The sequence below is a fragment of the Thamnophis sirtalis genome, unplaced genomic scaffold (assembly GCF_051295495.1).
Source record: "Thamnophis sirtalis isolate CommonGarterSnake01/CBP01778 unplaced genomic scaffold, rThaSir2_p1.2 scaffold_10, whole genome shotgun sequence".
NCBI lineage: Eukaryota > Metazoa > Chordata > Lepidosauria > Squamata > Natricidae > Thamnophis > Thamnophis sirtalis.
The window spans coordinates 22,016,979-22,042,102 of record NW_028261390.1 but is presented as its reverse complement, the minus strand read 5'-3'; the positions used below and the strand labels follow the sequence as shown (position 1 = coordinate 22,042,102).

Sequence of the window (25,124 nt, the reverse complement as noted above, 5' to 3'; positions counted from 1 at the left end):
CCAAATTTCTGTTGTTAAGTGAGACATTTATTAAATGAGGTTTGCCCCATTTTATGACCATTCTGGTCATGGTTGTTAAGTAAATCCCTGAAGCTGATGAGTTAATAGCCCGATTGTTAAGTGAATTTGGTTTCCCCATTGGCTTTGCTTGTCAGAAGGTCGCAAAAGGAGATCACATGACCTTAGGATGCAGCAATGGTCATAAATATGACTCAGTTGCTAAGCATCTGAATTTTGATCACATGATCATGGGGATTGTTAGGAATATAATCTAATGGTTGGGTTGGCAATATATAAATCATGTGACAATGTTGTACCTGTTTCTTTAAATCATACTGTAAAATGTGATTGGTTGCTGTTTTCCTCAATTGGCCATAACAGGGAGTCAGAATGACTGTTAGCTCTCTGTTTGTTAGATGCTGGGCTGATCTGATCTGAGTGTTTTGGAAGCTGGCTGTTAGAAAGTGCCGTGAGCTATTGTAAGTTTTGCAACTGCTAGCAAACTTTGAGTACTGAACTGATTATATGGTACTGGACTATGTTATTTGGATTATCCCTTAACTGAAAGACATTGATGACTGACTGTCTTATCCGTGTATGACTTGGACTGTTTGATGGACTCTGATACCTCTGTTTCCACGGAAGAAAAAGCCTATTTAAACTTCAGTACCTCTGTATGCTGGTTTGTGTGTTCTCCAACAACACTCTTGCAACGCTTCTCTGAACGTACTCGCTCTCCCAACAGGGAGTTTACCTAACAGGGATGTTGCAAAGGTGGTAACTGTGAAAAAAAAGGTCCTGTCACATTTTTTAATGCCTTGTAACTTTGAATGAACTGTTGTAAGTCAAGTACTACCTGTATTGCTATTTTTAACCTTTATATAATGCTTACAGAGATGACGTATCAGGTAAGATAAAAGGACAGAAACAATGCAACTTTACAAAAAATGTGATGGGCAAAAGATTCAGGCAGGACAAATTCAGCCGTACTCTGGAAACTAAAAATTATAAAGTTTAAAAGGTAAATGTTCCCCTGCACATGCATGCTAGTTGTTTCTGGCTCTAGGGGGGCGGTGCTCATCTCTGTTTCTAAACCAAGGAGCCAGCACTGTCCGAAGACGTCTCTGTGATCATGTGGCCATCATGACTAAATGCCGAAGGTGCACAGAATGCTTTTACCTTCCCACCGAAGGTGGTCCCTATTTTTCTACTAGCATTTTTACATGCTTTCGAACTGCTAGGTTGGCAGAAGCTGGGACAAGTCACGGGAGCTCACTCCATTAGGTGGTGCTAGGGATTCAAACCGCTGAACTACCTACCTTTCTGATTGACAGGTTCAGCGTCTTAGCCACTGAGCCACCACATCCCTAGCCACCAGACTCAGGACTCCAGTCTTAAGAATTCCCTCTTTTAGCTGTCTATTGCAAATATGAAAAACCTTCTGTATCTTTATGATCAGAAAAGCATATAAGTCCAGTGTTCTATCGGTATCCATATCTTATTACATGCTTTTGATGTCAACATTTGTACATTGAATTGTTCTGAATTATGTGGGAGAACCATTGTCACGCACCTTAGCTTCATTGACTTTTTTTTATTGCTAATATAAATATTAATGTTTATTTATTTTCTTTCCTGACAGACCAAGTGACCGTACTTCTAGTGCTTAGAAACAGATTGGAAATGAATGGTCTTTTTATTCTGAGAGCTACAGTCAGTCAACTTTTTCTTGTTTCTGATGCTACTAGTAGTGGAGACATTCGGTCTAACAACCTTTTCTCAAAACTCAGCTGACATCCGGCATAATCTGGGATGTTCTTGGTATTTATATATCTCCTGCATTCATGTCTTGCCTGGTTAACTGTTGTACAACCCAAAAGCTTACTTGCTCATTCTGATTAGACTTAATGATAAATTTATTACTCCAATTGTTGATCTGGGATTTTTTTCCTGATGACTCAGCAAAGAATGATTTTTACAATTTTTGAAGAGATTTAACAAACAAACAAAAACCCATGACTGAAGTCTTTAGTAAAGTATAGAGAAGCAAAGAAGCAACAAGACAATATACAACATTATTCAGTTAGATGCTTATTATAATAATTTGTTCTGTCTTTCCTGCTAACATATTTTTGTTAAAGCAGCTTTAACATACATAAGGGTCTCTAACAACAGCATTTTCAAATGATCATGATCATTAGACAGAGATATTTGCCCATCAAACCTAGGGCTGAGATAACATTTATTTGGAATTATTAGGTCTGATAACAGTTTTCATGCTTCCCAGGATTTTAAATAAAGTAAACATTCAATCTCAATAAATCCTCTTGAAACAACAATTCTTCTCACATAATCTGACCATCTAATTCAGCTCTCTATGCTGAGAATTTTGGGAATTGTAATCCATGATATATAGTGAATGCCAGATTGGGATATTTCTCAACATTGCTAGTTTCTATGGTTGATGTAAATTATGATTGCCAGCTTATTATTAAGGAAATGATGCCTTGAGGTTAAGATGTGTTTTTGAATATATATTTTTTTAAAAACACAAACCATCATCAGTGTTGTTTACTAAAACATCTTGCAAGCAAAAGCACTAAAGAAGTGTGAGCAGAAAGGGGTGTTTAAAGGGTGTTTCCCCTTTTCCTTTAGAAATATTTCCTTTGAACTCTCTCCTCTCTCTCTCTCTCTCTCTCTCTCTCTCTCTCTCTCTCTTGCTACACAGAGGAAGATCATTTGGAGCAGACAAATGGCAGGAAGGAAAAACACATTTTCTCTATCTACTTCTCATCTGCTTTTGATTTCAAACTACATCTGTAACTTTTTGTTGAGGCTGATTGACACATATGTGCTATAGAATTTCTTCTTGCACTGGAGTTTACCATCTGAAGTGGCTCTTCTCGAGTCTTCTGGTGGCAACCACACTTTAAATTATGTTATTTGAAAGACTTATTATTTTCTATTATAGACCAGTGAACGTTTGACTATGCTGAAATCTGACCAAGAAATTCTCCTCTAAATTAGTTTGTAAGAAGTGGTGCTATTTTACAGAGCTACTTCAATTCCAGATGCTAGAATGACGAGCTTCAAAGTAATATCATCTCACCTAAAAAGAAATCAGCTGTAGCTTCCTTTTAGATATGTTCTGGATACTGCTTTACTCTGAAAGAATGGAAGGGGCTTTTCAGTAAAAGCTTCTGAACTGAAATTACACTTTCCTAGAGGATCGTGTTGTCTTAGTATGGAGACATTTCTGATGATTTGATTATCATATATACTTTCACCCAAGGTCTGAGCCAAAGATTCTAACTCTGCAGCTACAAAACAGGTTTCTGATCTATCTGGTTGACAATTTCATTTCTTTCAAATTCAAGCAAAAAGTTCAGATTCAAAAAAGTGGTTTCCATGTGAAAACAAAGTTAGACAATGTCTTTTCTTTAATCAAAACAGTTAATGTTACTATCTCAGTCAACTCCATTAATTTAAGTTCCATTCATTGTACAGGTTTTGTTTATCAATCATAAATCTTATTATAAAAAATCTCTTTCAAATTGTAATTCAGCATACATTTTATCCCTTTATCTCATTACATTGTTATATTCAAGGTATTTTACCCATTTGATCATATAATCTTTGACATATTAGTCTTTCATATCTATTTTCAATAATAAGGTAGACATCTTAGCAATAAATGTTGTTCCTTAGTCCATAAATCGAATTCAAAATATTTTTTCTGGTCTCTTGTGCTAGGGAGAATGATACCTAGCACACCCTTGTCGATGGTGGCAGAAATGTATGAAGTAGAAACTCTAGCTTCTGCTTTGGTCGTGGGCAAAAATGCTCACATGATTATTACACAGAGCCCCATTTTTCTCTCAGTTCCATCTTGTTTATTTTAGAACTCCTGCACCTGGGGGCCCAGCAATAGATTTCAGTCTCCGTAGTGATTTCTCAAATCCATCCAAAGGTCTGTTTCAGTCACTAAACTGTTGCATACAAATAACTCCCAGGATCTTTAAAATGGCTAAAACTGTATAATGATCAGCTAAGCAACAAGATTTAGAATGCTGTGCAAAAAAAGAAGAATTAATATTGTTTTTTCTGACAAACTGTCTTTGTCATCTCCTCCCTCTGTTAGATTCCTACGTTCTGTGCAAGCATTATTTTGAGGTTGTAGTCCATAGAGTTATTTTCTTTTCCAATCAGTATCTGAGATACAAATTAAGGATAGAACGCTTCACATGGTCCACTATTAAATACCTTTTCATTCTTCATCCAAGATTAGTAGTGGAAACATTTATCTCTGATTTCTAAAGCTTTCCTCGATTGTCACCATTCCACAAGTGTTATAATTGTCTCTGTTGAGCAGAAGCTACAACAGTACTGCTCCTTTAAGTATTCATTTTGGGCCATTTTCCATATCATCTCTTCTCCTTGTGGTAAAATCGATAAAGAGAGGGTTATATATCTTATCATTCTTAAATCTTTTCATTTACATCTCTATCCTAGTGCACATAACAGTGCTGATAAGGAGATTACCTATACAGTAACTGCCATCAGTCAGGTATGGCTTGGTACAAATAATTACCTCAGGAAATGGTAATGCATTTCCTCATCTTCTAGAAAGACAAAGAAGTGTGCAATTGTGTCCTGTTAGTTCAGCAAATTCATTTTAGCTACACTAAGAAGACAGGAGCTCAACTATTTTGGACCTTGGACATCTTTCATGTTAATCAGGTGATAATATTTATTTTGATATTAAGCAATGCACAGAGCCTGTGCTAACCCTTCCCTCCACCTCTACAAATATCTGGGCTTTTTGAGGTACCTCTGCCCTATTGTTGCTTATATGGTCTCAAACACTAAAGATGAAGACTTTTTATTGAAATTAATTTTTATAGCATAATTTATGTAAGCACATTGATGACTGCCATTTAAAGAGCCACACTTACAAATAGTCAACCTGTTTCTTTTATTTTATAATTTGGCCTCCTATATGCATCCTTAAGGTAAAAGTAAAGGTTCCTCTTGCACATATGTGCTAGTCATTACCGACTCTAGGGGGCGGTGCTTATCTCCGTTTCAAAGCCGAAGAGCAGCACTGTCCAAAGACATCTCCGTGATCATGTGGCCAGCATGACTAAATGCTGATGATGCACGGAATGCTGTTACCTTCCCACCAAAGGTGTTTTCTATTTTTCTACTTGCATTTTTACATGCTTTCGAACTGCTAGGTTGGCAGAAGCTGGGACAAGTAACAGAAGCTCACTCTGTTACTTGGTGCTAAGGATTCAAACAACCGAACTGCCAACATTTCTGATCGACAAGCTCAGCATCTTAGCCACTGAGCCACCACTTCCCTTTATGTATCCTTAATTTTTATTAATTGTACCCCTTCCTAAAAGCTTTCTTTCTACCTGTGCCCCTCCTCTTATTTATTTGTTGCTGCATTTGTGTTAATGCTTGTGAAAATTGTTATAAATTTGTTAACTGAGAAGCATTTATTTAAAGTGAAAGAATAATTAGACAGTGAAGGTGACTGGGGAGCCCATTTTAAAGTCAGCTGTAGACAATCTTGATCTATTTGACTGAGTTTTCACAAAGGAATATGCAATTTGGGTTACAAATGAAAGGAATTCATTTCATGGCTCAAAATGCAAAATATTGTAAAATCTCATTCCAGTTTTTAATGAAAAGATGGAAGTGTGCTGGTGTACCAAAGATATAATTAGTTATTGAGCAATAATTGGCTTTGCTATTATTATATAGGTATCATCACTTGCAGAACATTTGTTATAAAACAACTATAATATTGCAAAAGATGTGAAGCCTCAAATTACACCTAATTTCTTAAGAGGTGTAATGCCCTCTTTTAGCTTACTCAGTGAGGCTATTATAAACTCATTCCCCGGCTATCAAGGTGGAATATTTCTTTACCATTAACTTTCAGTGTCCATAATACATTCTGACATCCATATGATAAGATGCTTTAAAGCACGACACTGGACTATTTATTTTTATAGCAGTGTGAAGTTCTGCGTTTTCTGGTTCAATTCTGCTGCACACACTACGTCCTGTACAAAGTACGCTACACCCTTCACCCTTACAGGCACCAAATGAAAGATTTCTTGTTGAGATGGAAGAGGACTAATAAAAACTCTGGAACTTATTTTTTAGGAGCTTTATGTGAATTATAAGGTAGAAGAAGCAACCAACTGTTGCCCTGTTGTGACTGTTATAATCAGCTGAGGATGCCTCGTTGGATATTACCAGTCCAAGAGGAATGGGGTGTTATATAGTGATATCAGTCAGAGACAAAGAAGCAGAATAGCAGGTTTAAATTGAAACCGTCCGTTTAAGAAAAGACATGTGAAATTCTGTCTGAAATAATACATGGACTGAGAATGTATTCATTGAGCTTTCTGAGAAGTGATAAACCTATTTTGATCAGATTTTAATTGTGTGAAAAATCTGGAATTATCAGTGAAAAGCCTCTTTAGTACCAAGTCTCTCTCTCTCTCTCTCTCTCTCTCTCTCTCTCTCTCTCTCTCTCTCTCTCTCTCTCTCTCTCTCTCTCTCTCCTTCTCTCCCTCTCTCCCCCTCCCTCCATCCCTCCCGCCCCCCCTCTCTCTGTGAGTGTATTCAAAGGAACATAAATTTTTATATTTGAAATAAACCAATAATATCACATATATATTCCCAATACACTTAGAGTCTCTATGTGTATTTTATCATGTCATTATGATCTTGGGACAGAAGAAAATTTATTTAAAAGAAATTGAGTATAAAGTACAGTATATCAATTCTGAAATAGTAGGATGTTTAAGTTGTTGGAGTTAGCCTTTTTATAATATATATTTATACAATATAGCACAGATTAGTATTTCCCAGCATTGTGTTCTCTAGATACTGTATTTTAGCATGAAATATTTAGAATTGAAATCCCAGCATCTTGGAAAGAAACCATGGAAGGAAAGTTGCCATATAGTTGATTTTTCTTTAAAAGTATTTGTGTATTTTGTATTTGAAGAGCCGAGGTGGAGCAGTGGTTAGGGTGCAGTACTGCAGGCCACTTCAGCTGACTGTTATCTGCAGTTCAGCGGTTCTAATCTCACCGGCTCAAGGTTGACTCAGCCTTCCATCCTTCCTAGGTGGGTGAAATGAGGACCCAGACTGTGGGGGTGATATGCTGACTCTGTAAACCACTTAGAGAGGGCTGAAAGCCCAATGAAGCGGTATATAAGTCTAACTGCTATTGCTATTGTTTATGCTCTGAAAGAAATTATGTGGAAGCCTCTTTTTACTTCTAGATAAAGCAGGAATGATTTTTTCAAATTTCAGACATAGAAAAAGAAAGAAAGAAAGAAAGAGAGAGAGAGAGAGAAAGAAAAGGAAGGAAGGGAGAAAGAGAGAGAGAGAAAGAGAAATAGAGAAAGAAGGAAAAGCAGTTGCTTTAAGGAGATAACTCATAAAGATTAGTACTTTTCTTTCCCTTTTTCCAGAGTATGACATAACATTTAAGCCTGAACAATGAATGTCTTACAATCAATCAATCAATCAATCAATTAATTAATCAAGGCATATATAAATGATGGAATATACTATAAATAGTTTTAAAAGGATTTATAATTGCTTACAACTATGAGTTTAAATGAAACAATAGTTAATTTCGAACTTGGAACAAAGTACAGATTTGAAATGTGCAATAGAACATTTCCAGTTAACTCAGTGGAACAAAATTCATTTGTCTTTGTTCCGTATTAAACTTGATGTGTTTTTACCAACAGCTTTAGTCTTGTTTTCCATCCAGAATAACTGGGGTTCTTGATTATGTTAGATGTCTGTCATCAAAATTGCATAAACTCTGTGACTTTTTGGAAACATTAACATCTGTTTTGGACATATTGGGAACATCTTTGCACTCGCCCCTTAGTTGAGATAAGAATTTGTTATTAGGAAACCTCCAAAGGAGAGGTATAAATAGAAGCCTTATTGTTTCTTTAAATAAACCCACTAAATAGCTTATAGGACAAAGCAGCTAATCTTTTAAATATTTATTTCAATTACCATGTTCCAGTGAGTAGTCGGAAGACAAATACATCTGGCCTAAAAATAAAGCAGGCGTAAATGGTACCTCCCTCTATCTGCCTTAATTTTTTAAAAAGTTCTTGTCCAGGTTTTCTGTAAGCAATGACATCCTACATATTTGATGAGATCAATTAACAAATTTGGAATTCTTTTTTGCCAGCCTTTCAAGCATAACCCCAGGGAAAAAAATCCAATTTGTTTTTTTCCTAATATTTTCCCTTGACTAAAAGTTATTAGATTTTTTAAAAAATGAAGAGGTGGTGGTGCTTCCTAACTCATGACTAATGATATTATATTAATAGGACAAACTATTCACAACATTTCTTCTGCATTAGATGGTCCTAAGGATATTGTACAATAATTTGCATGCTCCTTGTTTGGATATTAGTTATTGATTCATCTGTTCCAGTCTGTTAGTCTTTGTGTTGCTCTTCAAAATTTCTTGAAATGTTTAGTTAAAGATTTTACAGATTCTTCTTCAATTGCTTGCTCTATTCCTGTAGCCTTCTAACTTGGTAATAATTGAAATGATGTGCTTTTGCAATTGGAAAATATCTTCCAATGTGTCAAACTGGCAGCCCACGCGCTGGATGTGTCACGCACAGGCCATGCACACCCCAGCTCTGTGAAGGGGGGAAATGTTGCAATAGGTCACATGATAGCAATGTGACATCCTGAGTTTGACACCCATGTTCTAAGGTATCTTGAATGTTGACATCTCTACTATTCAGAATATTGTTCCATCTTAGTCTGATTTTTGATTGGTTACTCTTGATCATTAACAGCATATCAGTTTTAGGCTAAGTCTTTTGAATTCAGGGATCTTTTGGAATCTTCTACTATTTCTTTGCTTTCTTTATAGATGTTGTCGAAACAACTGCATCTTGTCTAACCTAATAGTTCTGTGAAATTGTTTGTTAAGATCATTCCTGGAGTACTTATTTCCTTAAGTTTCACTTCTTTTGGGGGCAATTTCTTTTTTTATATATATAGTTTTAACAATTTTATTAGCTTATAAAATACAAAAATACAAAACCAAATAGTAAGGACCAAACAGGAGAGAAAGAGAAAAATGTAGAAAAGAAGGGAAAAAATTAAAAAAGGCGTAGATTTCCGACTCTCTCTGGTACAGTAGAATAAGGCATTAACATGAGGTTGCGCAGTGGTTAGGGTGCAGTACTGCAGGCCACTTCAGCTGACTGTTATCTTCAGTTCAGCAAGTTCAAGGTTGAATCAGCCTTCCATCCTTCCGAGGTGGGTGAAATGAGGACCCAGACTGTGGGGGCGATATGCTGACTCTGTAAACCACTTAGAGAGGGCTGAAAGCCCTATGAAGCGGTATATAAGTCTAACTGCTATTGCTATTGCTAACATCAACTTTTTGGCAATTTCCACCGTGTGTTTTAACATCCAGTTTGCTTTCTTCTGTTTTTCGACTGTGGTCATTTCTTTTCACATTCCTCCCTAACAATTGCTTTGATTATTTCACTCCATCATTCTCTGGTTCCCTATGAATGAAGTGTAGGATATTAATGCTGTTTGTGATATTTTTGTTGAAAATGGTGACAATATGCTCAAGACCATGTAATTAAGACTAGTCAGTTTTCTTCTATCCTCTATCTTAACTTGGAACTTGCACACAAGCAGTTCAGTTTATGTGCAGTCAATTTATAACGTATATCTATGTAGTTTTCTTGGTAAAATGCAGGAGAAGTTTATCATAGGTTCTCCTAAGTGTTTTTTCGGTGAGATTGATCTATCAGGTCAACCTGATCTACCCAATTATGGGACAGAACATATCGCTTCCACTTTTTCCTTTCAGCCCCAATCCAAGAGTCTTCGCAGGCAGTCGCTTTCGTGACAAACTAATTTTTTGTTGAATGTACTTTTACTGACATAGAAATAAAGGAAGCCTAGATCTATTTCAAGCTATTTAGCTTTCATCAGGTAGCCATACTCTTCTGGGATTCAAACCCAGGGTACTTTCATATTAGGTAGATGTATTAACCTCTAAGCCATAGGCTCTCCTTGCTTTGTCGGCTATACCAGGGGAGAAATTGTTTTTTTCTGGTGAGACCGGTCTACCAGAGCAATCTGGTCTACCCAATTATGGGATAGAGCATACTACTTCCACTTTTGCCTTTCAGCCTCAGTCCCGATACTTCCTAGGTTCTCCTATGCAGTGTGACATGATATTTTTGCTATTGTCACTAAATGCAACGATCATCACTAAATTACCATCTACACCCCCCCCCCCCAATATCTATATATATCACTGCAGTCAAATAAAGGCAGTCCAAAGGTGGTTTGCTCCTGGTTCATCCCGGTTCGGCTGAACTGGTAGTGGCGGTGGCAGTAGCCTCCGCCCACCAGCTCAGACACTTCTGCGCATGCACACGAGCACAAGCAAACCAGTAGTAAATTGGTTAGCAAACCACTCCCGAGGCAGTCCCTTGTTTTAAACAGACAGTTAGAATAAACTTTATGCCTTAGGTGACCTTCATGAGATTATATACCCTTACATACATTCCCAGCAATGCTTCTCTATGCCATGATGAGGCTATAGGACTTGAGAAGAGATAAGAGCTATAGGTGACATTGTGAAATATGCAGTCTGATCAGCTAATAGCTGCCTTTCTAAATCTGAGTTCCTAGGGATGATTTCAACTATATTTGGATTTCAACTATATTTGGAACTATATTAGGAATTAGTGCCTTTAGAGGCATTGAGGTTTTAGAAAGCTATCCTATTGGTAACATTGTCAGGCATATGCAATTATGCATTGAATTATTTCAGATATTACATAATGGCATTTTACTATAGTATATAAAATGCCATATATAATTGTACTATAAAATTATATAATTAATAATTTGTTGATGAAATAAAGTTTTACAAGTGCCCATTTGCTTCCTCAGGACATTTTATTGGCTGCTCACATTCAGCCAGATGTTTAGGCTGAATTTGATATTTTATCCACTAATCAAATCCTTTCCAAGGAACTAAGAAAAGCAGATGTTGAGACATTGGAAGATTTTTTCCAATTGCAAAAGCACATCATTTCAATTATTACCAAGTCAGAAGGCTACAGAATTAGAGCAAGCAATTGAAGAAGAATTTATAAAATCTTTAACTAAACTTTTCCAGAAATTTTGAAGAGCAACACAGAGACTAACAGACTGGAACAGGTCAATCAACAACTAATATCAAAAAAGGAGCATGCAAATATTCCAAATATTTTGGAATTATACTCAAGACACTTATGGGTATTATTGGTACTACCTTGCTTTCTTTTGCCCATTCTATTTCTGCTTCTAGATCTTTCTATTTTGTGATTTTGTCCACTTCTTTCTCTTCTATTCAGTAGTGGATTTCAATTTTTTTTAGAATCTCTTCTGTAGGTGTGACCTGCTTTTGGGAGTGGCTTGCCGGCCATGTGACTGGGTGGGAGTGGCTTGCCAGCCATGTGCCTGGGTGGGCGTGGCTTGCCAGCCATGTGCCTGGGTGGGCGTGGCCAACTTGTAAAATGTGGTGGAACTCACTTAACAACACTCTTGCTTAGCAACCAAAATGTTGGCTCAGAAACTCTGGCATTTGAAGCATGCAAGTCTTAAAGCTGTCAAGTTACAAGACCCTTGCACCCCTAACCCTTTAGAAAAAAAACCAGGGGTGTTCACACTTGACAGCTTTAAGACTTGTGGATTTCAACTCCCAGAATTCCTCCTTTCGCTCTTCATCTTGATGATGTGCGGACGGGTGGTGGGAGGGAGCTGGAACCGGTTCTAAATGGCACTGTAGATTTATGGAACCTCTTCTATAGAAGAGGTTAGAACTGCCAGGAACCCACCCTTGCTTCTATTCTATTGTCCTCAGATATTACAATGTGCACTATATATTCAGACGTTTTTGTCTTTCTTATCAAAAGTTGTTAAGTCTTGAGTGTTGTGTCACAAAAGCTTGTCTGTTTGACTTCTAAAGTTCCAGAACACTTTAGCTTTTTATTTGCTATTACTTTGTCTATTTTGTGATAGCCCCACCAGTTCTTGCTTGCACAGAACTATTATTTCTTGCAGATCTTCCAATGCATCATTGTTGCCGCTTTGTAATGCCACTGTTTGTAGCCTGTCTATACAATCTTTTTACAGTAGGTAATTATGGTAGGTGGTTCACTGTTTCATCAGCTTCTTTGCAGAACTGGCACTGCTGTCTGTTGCTGTCTTATTATTATAAAATACACAAAAATGTGAAATCACAGCTGCCACTTCTTTAGCTGGTGTTGGCCTTCATATGCATTGAGTTCTTCTAAAGAACATAAGATGTCATAATGTATTGTCATAGCATGCATGCAGATCTAAACAGTGTGGCCTTTTATAATTTACAGATGAAAATTTTGTAAATGTGCATGTTTTGCAAATGCCATCCAAGATTTTTTGGTTTGGCACCCAGATAACATCACCAGCTTTAAGTTTCAATTTTCAGATATTTATACTTTGTGATGTTCTACAATTCTTTGTCCTCTATTTTACTATCGCCTCGTATTGCTACATCAATGATTCCCACTTTCTTCTTCCCAACTACAGTTAAATTTGGTGTCTTATGCACTAAGACTTTATCAGTTTTTGTTCAGAAATCCTTCAATGTTTTAATCTGCTCATTTTTTAACTTATTTTTCAGTTCTATCAATTTTTTATTACCGGCACATGTTAATTTTTACAGATGTTCCGGTGTCTCATTTTGGCAACTATGGTATGTTATTGTTTTTAACACATTACTTCATATTCACGTTTTATTTACTGTATATTCAATAAGTTCCAATATTTAATTTGCATCACTACTGGGCAGTCTTTTATATAACCAGCCAATGAATGATTTATTTTTTTGACTTGAAGTAAATTTGTGCCCCACAATTCCTGTAGTGAAGCTATAATCTATCAATATCACTAGGAGAATGCAATACATAGTGAATAGTCATGAGTTTTCTTGTTTTGGAGTTCAAACAATCAAATTTAGCTTGTGTTCAGTTAATAATTCTAGTAGTATATTATATCACAGGTGTTGGTGCTTTGAAGCTGTTTCCACTATACATTATTTTTAGCATTTCTTTCATGCTTTGGATGTTTTCTGATGTTTATAATCTCATTTAAATGTTTCCATGTTTGATGTTATCCAACTGTTAAATGTCCAGATACTTGTAGACTTCATCCTGATAGCTCTAGAATAGTGATGGCGAAACTTTTTTGGCTAGCGTGTCATAAGGGGGGGAGCGCAGGGGGGGGTCGTGCCCAGGCATGCCATAAGGCAACATGCGACCCCCCCCCAGTGCGCATGCCCACATGAGAGGCACTCCCTCCATTTTTTGCATTCTTTTTTCACTCTCCCCAGGCTCTAGAGGCTTTATAGGAGTCTGGGGAGGGTGAAAAAAGCCTCCTCCCCCCGGAGGCCCTCCGGAGGCTTCAGGGACCTTCAGGAGGCTTCCCTGAAGCCTCTGAAGGGCAAGAAACGACCCTACGAGCAAACTGGAAGTGACTTCCGGTTTGCTCGTATGGTCATTTTTAGTCAGTCCCTGAGGCCTCCGGAGGGCTTGAATCAACCCTAAAAACAAACCGGAAGTCCGTTCCTGAACTTCCAGTTTGCCCATAGGGCTGTTTTTTTTTTTTTTTTTTGCGCTCCAGAGGCTTCAGGGAAGCTCCTGAAGCCTCTGGACGGCCTCTATAAAGCCTCTGGAGCCTGGGGAGAGTGAAAAATGAGCCGAGGTGGCGCAGTGGGTAGAGTGCAGTACTGCAGGCTACTTCAGCTGACTGCTAGCTGCAGTTCGGCAGTTCGAATCTCACCGGCTCAAGGTTGACTCAGCCTTCCATCCTTCCGAGGTGGGTGAAATGAGCACCCAGATTGTTGGGGGCAATATGCTGACTCTGTAAACCGCTTAGAGAGGGCTGAAAGCCCTATGAAGCGGTATATAAGTCAAACTGCTATTGCTATTGCTAAAAATGCCTTTAAAAAAGGTTGAACTCAGCTGGCCAGCTGACAGGGCAATGCCTTGCGTGCCCTGACAAATGGCTCTGCGTGCCACCTGTGGCATGCATGCCATAGGTTCGCCATCCCGATTCTAGAAGATTTGACCTTTTGGCATTTCTATTCCATTTGTGATTTTACTCCAATTTATTGCTACTATAGCATATTTATCTAAACCGGATTCCACTGCTCTGTCTGTGCTAAGAAATCTTATGGTTTTTGTCAAAAATCAGATTTCAATTTCTGATTTTTTAAAATAAATCCTCACCTTTATTATTTAAATGTCTATGCCATCTGACTGTCAGAGATTCTGGGTGTTTTACAAATTATTTCAAATATTATAAACAAGATATTAAAAATGATAAGAAACAAAAAAGGTTGCAATATAACAAAACAGAAAGAAAAGAAAAGCAAGTTAAAAGGAGGCTTCAGTCACCCTGACCAAAAGCCTAGGCAGAGGCATTAACACACTTTTCTGACTAAAATGTGGAATTTTAGGTCAAGTTTCTATTTTCAGTTTATCCCATCATTGTATGGATGATCTATTTGTTTAAAGATAGAGGGGATCTCTCTGGGTCAGGTATCAAGACTTGTCTTCTTCTCTGAACAGGAAGCAGCCTCAATTCCAAAACCTTGGAATCCCCAACTGAATTTTTAAAGGAGCTGCTAGAAACAGCATGAGAGATGAACAATTTAGGGAATTTGTATGGAATTGTCTTTAGTCTGTTTTGTTGACTATAATGTGAAGGAGGAGAGGTGTATGACAGTTGTAGAAATACTCTTCTCATTAGATATTTTAACATTTTATGAACTACAGCAAAGTAAATAAATTGAAAAAAATATTTATTAAAAGGAAGAAGGTAAAGAGTGCCTTGTGTCAAGGAAGGAACACAATGGCATTATAATGATACTGTTTAGATTGGAAATTTGTTTTGGAAGGAGTTGTATTAAGCATAAATGTTATAGTTGGCTTCTCACATGTTCTGAGGGTGATGTGTTGCTGTAGAATGCTAGCTTCAATGCAGCTTGCATAATCTCAGATATATTTGTTTAAAAAATATCTCTCCAGTCAATTAATTCTTATAAGTATAGATAATCTGGAAATAGTTATTCAATGTTTATCAATATGTGTTTTCTTTAAAAATGGGAAGATGCATTGCTGCTTCAAATATCTCTGGCATGCTAACTCATATATCAATGGAAATTCATTCTGCTTTATTATTTCGTGACAAATAATGGACTGAATCCTTAAAGGCTTTCAACCACTTATGAGTGGCATTGCTTTTTCTCTCTCCTGCTTGTGCATGCACGCGTTCTCTCTCTCTCTCTCTCTCTCTCTCTCTCTCTCTCTCTCTCTCTCTCTCTCTCTCTCTCTCTCTCTCTCTCTCTCTCTCTCTCTCTCTCTCGCAAAATATAAGACAAGGCCAAAGCTTAAATTAAAATCCTCAGGTTCTTATCTCCTTCCCACAGGAAAGCAAATCTGTGTTGAAAACCGTAAAATTAAGAGGAGAGGAAGGATAGCATAATTTAGCAAAAACCCATGCAGAAGATTCTGAGCTATATGACTGGAGGGATAGGTCAGACATTAAAATGATACTACTTGCTAATGCAAGTTCCTTAAGGTAGTGCTCTGGAAACAAGGGAAAGTATGCAAAGAAAAAGTAGCAGATTAAAAAAAATGTGGCATTTTTATAGTAATAATAAAACGTAGACTCCTGGTACTGTGTTTGAAATATGGTCTGTCATACAAATAATGTATGATTTAAATAATGTCAATGAAAAAATCTATTTTTAGTTTTCACTATTGTATGAGTGGGGCTTTAATGAGCAATATCTGCATTTTGGAATGAATTCTCTCTTTCCTTCCCAGAAGCCTATCCGACGTGAATGTATATTTGTGATTATTTCAAAGAATGCTGAAAGGGTTTTTACACAGTGTTTTCAAATTATACTGAGATTTTTTTTTTCTTGAGAGCAGAAAAGGGAGAATGAACCAAAGAACATGATTTAATAATGCAAATGAGTCTCAGACATTTTTCATGTTTTGCATAGATGTATGCATGAAAAAAAGAGGGGGGGATTACTGTGGTAACTCTAATACTTGAGCTTGAGGGGATTGTTGCACCCATCAACAGAATAGCTTGATGTCTTTCCATGTTTCAGAGAAGTCTTCCTTTACCTTGACTATTGAATTCCATTTTGTAGCAAAAGCATTGCTTCTCTTTTAGGAAGAAGAAAACACTATGCAGCTGATAACACCCCAATCGCCAAAAGCTAAATAGGGTCAGATCAGCTTTGTATTTGGATGTAAGACCTAGGGCTGCAGAGTAGAAGTTGGAAAGAATTTTTTTCACCATTAAAACTGCTAAGAACACTGCTTCTTGTGGTAGTTACTAAGAATCGAGCTCCATTTGAGAAAGTCTCTACCTAGCTATGATCCACAGATCTTTTTAGCACATTTTTATTAAATACTAGCTGGATACCCGTGCTTCATAACAAAACTATGTGATCAGGCTATGCAGGAGAAATTTGGTTCACAATCCATTGGCTCATTGGTAGTCGGTGATTGAAACACATTGTTCCCACTGTCTTGAGTCCAGAAGCAGTTCCGTAGGTGGAAGGCATAGACATTTTAGTGAGGTACCGACATTTAGTACTGTAAGGAGCCCCAGACCGCTTCTGAGTGAAGGAGTGGAATGTCCGCCAGTTTGAACTGAGGTAAAGGAATGTGAGGCAACTGGTAGTTGGAACAGAGTTCTTTTCAGGTGGAGAGGAGTAGTAGAACTCCTTAGCATCAGAGCATGTTAATTACTATATCAGAAATACTAATGATCTGATGGTCATTTCAAAAAGTTCTTTCTTAGCGAGCATCTAGAAGCCAAGAGAGACATACATGCCAAATTTCAAGTTCGTAGGCTTTATGGTTCTGGACATTTCATGATGAGTGAGTGGTATTTGCCGTGTGTGTGTGTGTGTGTGTGTGTGTGTGTGTGTGTGTGTGTGTGTGTGTGTGTGTGTGTGTTCTGGACATTTCATGATGAGTGAGTGGTATTTGGGGTGTGTGTGTGTGTGTGTGTGTGTGTGTGTGTGTGTGTGTGTCCAAATAAGTTGTTTGATCTTAGCAGTCTTCTGTGATTAAAGTATTGGTAGTATTAGACTGCAGTACTATATTTACATGCTCACAAGTGATGTGTGTTTAGACGTATTTAGGCTGGACAGAATGTTTAAAACAGGAGCCTTTCAGACAGGGGTGTCACTCAAGGCCCGCAGGCTGAATCCGGTCTGCGGGGTGCTTAGATCTGGTTCACAGGGCTGCTCTGGAAACAGTGAGGGACTGGCCCACAGCGCCTATGCCAGTGAAAATGGAGCTCATGAGGGCCGCACACTGCCCTCCTGGGCTCTGTTTTCAGCTGTAACAGCCTCCTGCAGCCCTCTGCCAGCAAAAACGAAGGCTGGGAGGGTCATGTGCAGCCCTCCCAGGCTCCATTTTCCCTGGCAGAGGGCTACAAGATGTCGAGCTGGCCATGCCCACCCCAGCCACACCCACTCAGCTCCCAAGGACAAACACAATGAGGCCCTCAATGAAATCGAGTTTGACACCCTTGCTTTAAGATCTTACTGTTTTAAAACCCTTTTGTTTAGAATAATAATTTTAAAAAATTAGCTTGGTGTGCTGTGAAGGAAAGTCTTTGGTACAATATTGTCTTTGTTTTCAAGAATATCTTTAATCCTTTTAGCAATCTTGTAGAGAATGAGAGGAGTGTATGGGGTGACTCTTAATATTTCATTTAGAAATATTCCCATGTGCCCAGTAGAATTCATCAAGGTTACATGAAGTTACAAAATATCCCCAGACTTCGGATAAATTAGAATTTTGTGGCCATATGTACCATGGTCATAAAGGTTTGTAGCAGATGCCATGATAAAACTACTTTTAATGGGTAGTTTCTAATCTTTTATAATTATTACTCCATGTTAGTTCTACAATGCATTGTGGCTAGCCAAGTTTTTATATTATCCTACCTGATTTTTGCTGTCTGAAATGAGCAACAAAATGATGTGTCTGCTAATCTTTGGCTACTTATTATGCCGATGGTGGGGAGGACTAATATTTGATCAATGGCTATTGTTTTGAATTAGACAGGTATAATCTGCAAGCTGTGGTTGACTTCACCCATTGTCCTGAACTTAGCTTTGTTGGATTTTAGTTTCATTTGTTTTATATAACTAGTCATTGTATTATTCACGATAATGGCTGTCTGGGTAAATCCAGTTTTTGTGGCTTATTCGCCAAACCATTATTTAAATCTCCGCTTACTGTGAGAGTTAGCCTATGTGAGTACAGGTAGTCCTCAATTTGTAACAGTTCACTTAGTGACCATTTGAAGTTACAACGGCACTGAAAAAAGTGCATTGCGACCATTTTTCACAGTTATGACCATTACAGCATCCTATGGTCATGTGATTTACATTCAGATATTTGATGGCTAACTCACATTTCTGACAATTGCAGTGTCCCCGGGTCATGTGATCACTTTTTGTGACCTTCTGACAAGCAAAGTCAATGGGGGAAACAGATTCATTTAACAACCGTATTACTCATTTAACAATGATTAAACCAGTGTTTCTCAACCTTGGCGACTTTAAGTCCTGTGGACTTCAACTCCCAGAATTCCCCAGTCAGCTGTGCTGGCTGGGGGATTCTGGGAGTTGAAGTCCATAGGACTTAAAGTCGCCAAGGTTGAGAAACACTGGATTAAACAGTGATTCACTTAACAACTGTGGCAAAAAAAATCGTAAAATTGGACAAAACTCATTTTAAAAATTTATCACTTAGCAACATAAATGTTGGGCCCAGTTGGGGTCGTAAGTTGAAGACTTCCTGTACTAATATTTGTGAAAGAGAGTTAAATTGTCCCCAGTGTATCTTATTGTATGGATAAAAAATGAGGCAATTAAATATGCACTATTTTTATCGGGCCTATTGGTTTAAGAAAAAAGAAGCAAAAGAAAGAAATGCTACTCAAGCCTTTTGTTTTTGTTTGCAGTCTAACAAAGTCCCTGTGGTGCAACCTTCCCATGCAGTCCACCCTCTCACTCCACTCATCACCTACAGCGATGAACACTTTTCTCCAGGGACACATCCTTCACACCTCCCCTCAGACGTCAACACAAAACAAGGTGAGCTAATCCTTCCGTTTCTACAGCCTTTGAAAAGCTGCGAGGGGAAAATCTCTCGCACGTTTTCTTTTGGGAGCCTCAGATGCCGAAAAGGATATTTTCATACTATGATGATGAAAGTTCGTTCTCTGAGCTTGTAGGTTAGTTTCATTACCAGGCTAGGTAACATTTTCAGCGAAGTTTAGGGGATTTTCATGCTATTTCATCTTATAGTACTGGGGGTTCTGGCTTCTTCGCTCAGTGGTGCATTTTGGGTGCATGTGCGCTATGCGCACTTGTGCGGAAGTTAAAAATTGCTTCTGTGAATGTACAGAAGCAAAAAACAAGATGGTGCCGGCATAGGTGCTGCCATTAGAACAGGTTCGGGCGCATGTCTGGCTAGTTACTACCTACTCAGCAGAACCGGTCTGAACCAGTAGGAACCCACCCCTGTGGTGGATCCAGGTGCATAAGTTTTCCCTTTTTCCTGATTACCCCAGTCCTGTTGTATTTGAAGTAGGGCCAGAAGTTCTAAAATATCTCTGAGTTGCTGTTTTTGAAACTTTGGATCCCATTAAAGGAAAATAGAGTGCCATTGTGGCATTTTGTTACTAGCCATATGATATCTTAAAGATTAAAATAAGCTTTCTTTAAAGGAATCCAAATTGCTTCCTTCTGACTTAATATTACATTTACAGTACACGTGCTCCTCATTTAACTATTGGAAGTAGTAACTTGGTCACTGGGGTAGCTCAGCAGTTGAGATGCTGGGTTTTTTGGTTGGCAATCTGGCAGCCCAGGGTCAAGACCTGAGCGCCACGTGATGGGGTGAGTTCCTGTCCTCGCCTCAGCTTCTGCCAACCTAGCAGTTCGAAAGCATGCAAACGCGAGTAGACAAATAGGTACCTTTTCAGTGGGAAAGTAACAGTGCTCTGGATATCATGCTGGCCACATGACCACAGAATTGTCTTTGGACAGCGCTGATTCAGTGGCCTTGAAATGGAGATGAGCAGTGGCCCCCTATCATTGGCAATAACTATTAGAGTAAAATCCTTTACTCCTTTACCTTTTTAAAAACGTGGTCCTTAACCAAAGTAGTTGCAAAATGAAACTCTGACTGTGCTTAGAGGATCATACCTCAGCTCTTTTTTTCTTTTTTCTTTGGCTTTAAAGACACAAAGATCATGAGGCAAGGACTGGTCACAAAGTTAATTCTTTTTTATCATTGTTGTACCTGCAAATGGACCCTAAATGAGGCAGTTGCTAAATGAGGACTGCCCGTATTTGATTCGATAGTTTTCATTCGCTCTCAGGCACTTTTGTAAGATTAGCTTGACCATATGCTTTTGAAAAAAAATTCCCTAATTTCTATTTTCTAATATATTTACATCAGTAAGTAGTCATTTGAATCATATCCAAAATTATATTTATATCAACTTCACATCTCTGTGGGTATCAGAATATGCCAACGGCCTATTGATGGCCAAAAACTTAATGGGTGTTTTTAGTCATCTTTGTGAAACATTATTATGAAACACTGTTGGCTAAAACGAGAGACCATGCAGTGATCAATAATGATTTGTTTATCTTACTTCTCTTGCTTTGCAAACCTCAGTCCAGGTGTAAAAGCTGGTTTCTCTGTTTAAGGTCATCTAATCATCGTGCTGAATCTTTGTAGATTTTATAATGTTTATAAAATAAAGTAGAACGAATGGTGCGGTGGCCTAGAAAAGGATATTTTCATATTATGATGGTGAAGGTTCGTTCTCTGAGTTTGTAGAGGTGGAGCTCTCGCCTCACAATCGGGAGCCTGTGAGTTCGATCCTAGGTAGAGGCAGGTATTTCTCTCTCTGGGCACGATGAGAATGTATCTGCTGAACAAAACTCCACACTGGCAACAGGAAGGGCATCTGGCCAGTAAACACTCAGCTCCATTCAGTTGCCCAGACTTCACCCCACAAGGGATTATGGGGTCATTAAATGAGGATGATGATAAAATAAAGTAGAACAGGCTGTTTTTTGCTCAATTCCCCCCCCCCAGGAGCACTCTATAACCTCCTAAAGTTTATGCATGCCATTCTTTTGACCTAAAATGGGCCTGTTTTTGCAAAAAAAGGCAATTTTTTATCGTTTTTGGGCCCACACCCCCAGAAACACTCTACAAGCCTCCTAAAGACTATTCATGCCTTTTTTTAAGGGGGGGGCATTTTTGCAAATAATGGGCTGTTTTGGGAAGTCTGCAGAGTGCAAAACCTTTTTTAAAAAATTTGCTTCTTAAAACCTTGGTGCGTCTTATACTCCGGTGCATCTTATACTCCCAAAAATATGGTATCTGCTTCTCTTTCTCATTGATCAGACATGGTGGATCTTGCTGAGTAAATCTAGTCACAAATGGTTCCCCTGCAGCAGGTGGCCTTCATTGGAGCAGCCTGCTGAGTTGGTAATGGAGGAAGTCCTTAGTGGCTTACACTGACTTCTCTATTCCATGGCAGTGAAAAGGCTTCTTAATTGTATTAACCAAATGCTAAAGCTGCTTGCAAACCACTTCCAGTTCATTCCCCTGATGGTGCTTGTGGTTGGGGAGTCCTCTGTTCTGCAAACCCTCTAATCACAGCACGGGCATTTGTGGCCAGAGTTCCTTTTATGATCAAGAAGAAGATGATGCTAATGGGAGAAAGGAGAAGGATATAATCATAGAAGAAAGAAAAAGTTTAGTCTCTACCATCTAGACCTTCAATTCCCTTAGATTACTGGAAGACCCTGTTCACAAATAATTAGAGCCATCAGTATTGGATTATTCTCTAATCAAGAAACTATATTTTTGTAAAATCAAAATGATTGAGGTCAGAAACCATACTCAACCAAGAATTCTCAAGGTTTACCATTACCTCTCAAATGAAAAAACAAATATGTGCGTCTTCCCATGAAAAAAAAAATGTAATGATTCTGGTGGCTGGCTTAGGCAAGAAATAAATATTCCACTTATTTTTAATAATTACATTTTAATCTCTGTGTCAGGTAAAACAATAATAGATTCCTGCAACTTTAAAAATTAAAACATTTATTAAAAATGAAGAAGCTAGAATGAATCATCACATATTTTTAAATGAAAAAAAATGATTTTATTTCTGCATATTTTCTGAAAAAGTAGAAATTATTTTCAAGACAATCGATCTTTTTTTTCTCATTCCTCATATACTTTTCATTTATACCTCATGCTCTTTATAGCAACAACCAAAGAAAACCCTAACTTGCATAAATAGCATGTTGTAAATGGAATCTTTGTGGTCATAGCTTTCTCACTTTAGTCCCTTCACATTTATCTGTTGCTCTCATTTTGTACACTGATCCCAAGAAAAGACATTTTGGGGATATGAGAGTTTTGTCCATTTCAACTGCATTAAAATCCATAAAAACACAGTACTTTGATCAAGGCAAATTAAGAAGTTTCCATCAATGATTTTAATATAATTATGGATTTTATCAGGCATTTCAAAAGATATTCTATTAGTTGAAGAATATAATATTGTTCATAGAACTCTTCTATCCTTGTTAAGAAAAGGAACAATTCATAAGTGTAATAGAATTTACAGATTTGAGCTCAACTAATATGCCCAGAGTGACTTTGAACGTGATTGTGACCCCTCTCAGAGTTACTTGCAACTCCCTGTGGTCATGTCCAGGGATGGAATTCCACTGGTTCGCGCCAGTTTGGATGAACCAAGATGTTAATTTTTGGCGAACTGGTAGTCCCAAGGACTGGCTGGCCCCACCCTGTCCCTACACTCCCAGGAGTCCCCAGGAGTCCCATTCTTGGTCTTAGGTAAGCGCAGGTCCATGAGGGGTGGTGTAGTGCACCTCCATGCAGCCCATTTTTTGTTCCCAGGGGGGTGCACTTCCTGGACATGCCCACCACGCCCGTGCCCACCCCAGCCGGTCATTAGGGCAGAGAACCGATTGCTAAATTAGTTGATTCCCCGCACTGGTCATGTCAATTCGAGGACTCCTATGCTAAGCCAAAACAAAGCTGTGGTTTAGTTGTGGTTTAGTGCGATGCATAAAACTAGCCCTCATCTAATGTGCATGAAAATAGTGAGAGGTGTTTCACTTCTCAGGATGATGAAGTAAAGTAGAAGAACTGAAATAGACACAGTATTATTTCAAGTTATTCACATATCCAAAGCTATACAATTTTCTGGCTCTTTTTCTTAAACATTTGAGATTGTTTTAGCTATTACCTCTTGGTAACTTAGACTAGTATTGTGCTGAAAACTCAAAGTAGATAGGAGCAGTATCACATGTTGTCTTATCTTGGCTGATAATGTGAAACTAAAGCATATGCATGCATACAATCCTCCAAGCAGTTATGATCTTTAATCATATTATTTCCTGGCACATGAAGGAGTGCTTTCATTTAGCTCTATTGCCTGGAGATGCCTAGAGTGAGAATTGGTAGGTGCAGTAGAAAAATACTATGGAACAGATAATTTGTCTATGTGACTTCAATAGTATCTGTGCTTAATATGTAATATTCTGTCCATATGCCAAATTTATTTAAAGTAACTTTATATATTGAGATTCCAAGGAAAATAATAGTATGTGTTGCTTGTAGGAGATTTATAAAAGGTGAAGGAGATTTATAAATGTAGCAAAATAAAATTCACAGTTAACATGATGAATGTATTGTTCCTTGCTACTTTGCATAGGTGTGAGTATGAGCTTAGCTAGTAAGTGCAGACAAGTAATTTTGAACATTTCCTGTATAGCAGAATTAATGGCTGGTAAAGTGAATCAGATGATTATATAAGGCAGCTGCAAGAAGACTGGAGTTCTCATTAATTGCAATTTCTGAATTGAATTTTATGCTATAGCTGGTCCTTCTAAATCAGGGGTGTCAAACTCGATTTTATTGAGGGCCACATTAGGGTTGTGTTTGATCTCAGGGAGCCAGGGTGTTCGTGGACAGGGTGGGCATGGCCAGCTCGATGTAACTAGTGCCAGGGACACCTGTGGTGGCTCGAGCACTCTGCCAGAAAAAATGGACTTCCAAATTCTGTTTCCAGCTGCAATGGCCTCCTGCAACCCTTTGCCAGCAAAAACAGCTTGCAATGGCTGTGCATGGCCCTCTCAAACTCCGTTTTCATTGGCAGAGGCATTGCGAGCTGGTCCTTTGCTGCTTCCAGGGAGGCCCCATGGGCCAGATCTAAGCACCCCGTGGGCTGCATCCAGTCCGTGGCCCTGAGTTTGACACCCCTGTTCTAAACCATCTGATCACTTTTCCCTCTTATCATTTGTCCCTATAATGGAGGACTTAGATATAAAATAAGACACTTATTTATTTTGCTTCTTCCTTAATGCACTAAATCCATCAATACCTTTTTGGTCTTTCTGAACATCATATCTCCTTGGGATATGAGATTTAGATGGAGCGTGAAGACCATAGGGCTCATCTGGGATTCGGATTACTTTTAATCCTTAAGGTGATTTTTAGAATTTGTAGAGTGGGTTATTTTTTACATTTTTGAGAGTGTGAATTGATGGATCATTTCCAGTGAGCCCTCCTTACTCTGTTCCAAAAATATTAACTATTACAAGAGTGACTTTGGCACCCAAGAGTCAACATGATGAGAAGCTTAGCCAGAGCTGAAGTGAGATTCAGAAGGTAAATGAATCATATCAAGTATGACCATTGCAGGCCTGAAAATTATTTTTAATTAACCACTGATCCTCAGTGGTAGCAAGTTCATAAAAGCTGTACATCTCAAGGGAACCATATAAAATGTATAAGCAGCAATTTACAAAATCTAATAAGTCTTCTTGAAACTGCTGCTTTCATTCACACACACCCCCAATCTCTTCT

General features: G+C 38.2%; 1 protein-coding gene across 7 annotated transcripts in view; it reads left to right on the top strand.

Annotated features, from left to right (window-relative positions):
* Positions 1-25,124, top strand: part of LEF1 (lymphoid enhancer binding factor 1) — a 118,675-nt gene that overhangs the window by 43,727 nt on the left and 49,824 nt on the right. For all 7 annotated transcript variants that reach the window (XM_087724192.1, XM_087724191.1, XM_087724196.1 and 4 more), the window contains one exon: positions 19,153-19,285. In XM_087724192.1, coding sequence (XP_087580318.1) covers positions 19,153-19,285 — 133 coding nt within the window. The remainder of the gene's footprint in view (positions 1-19,152; positions 19,286-25,124) is intronic.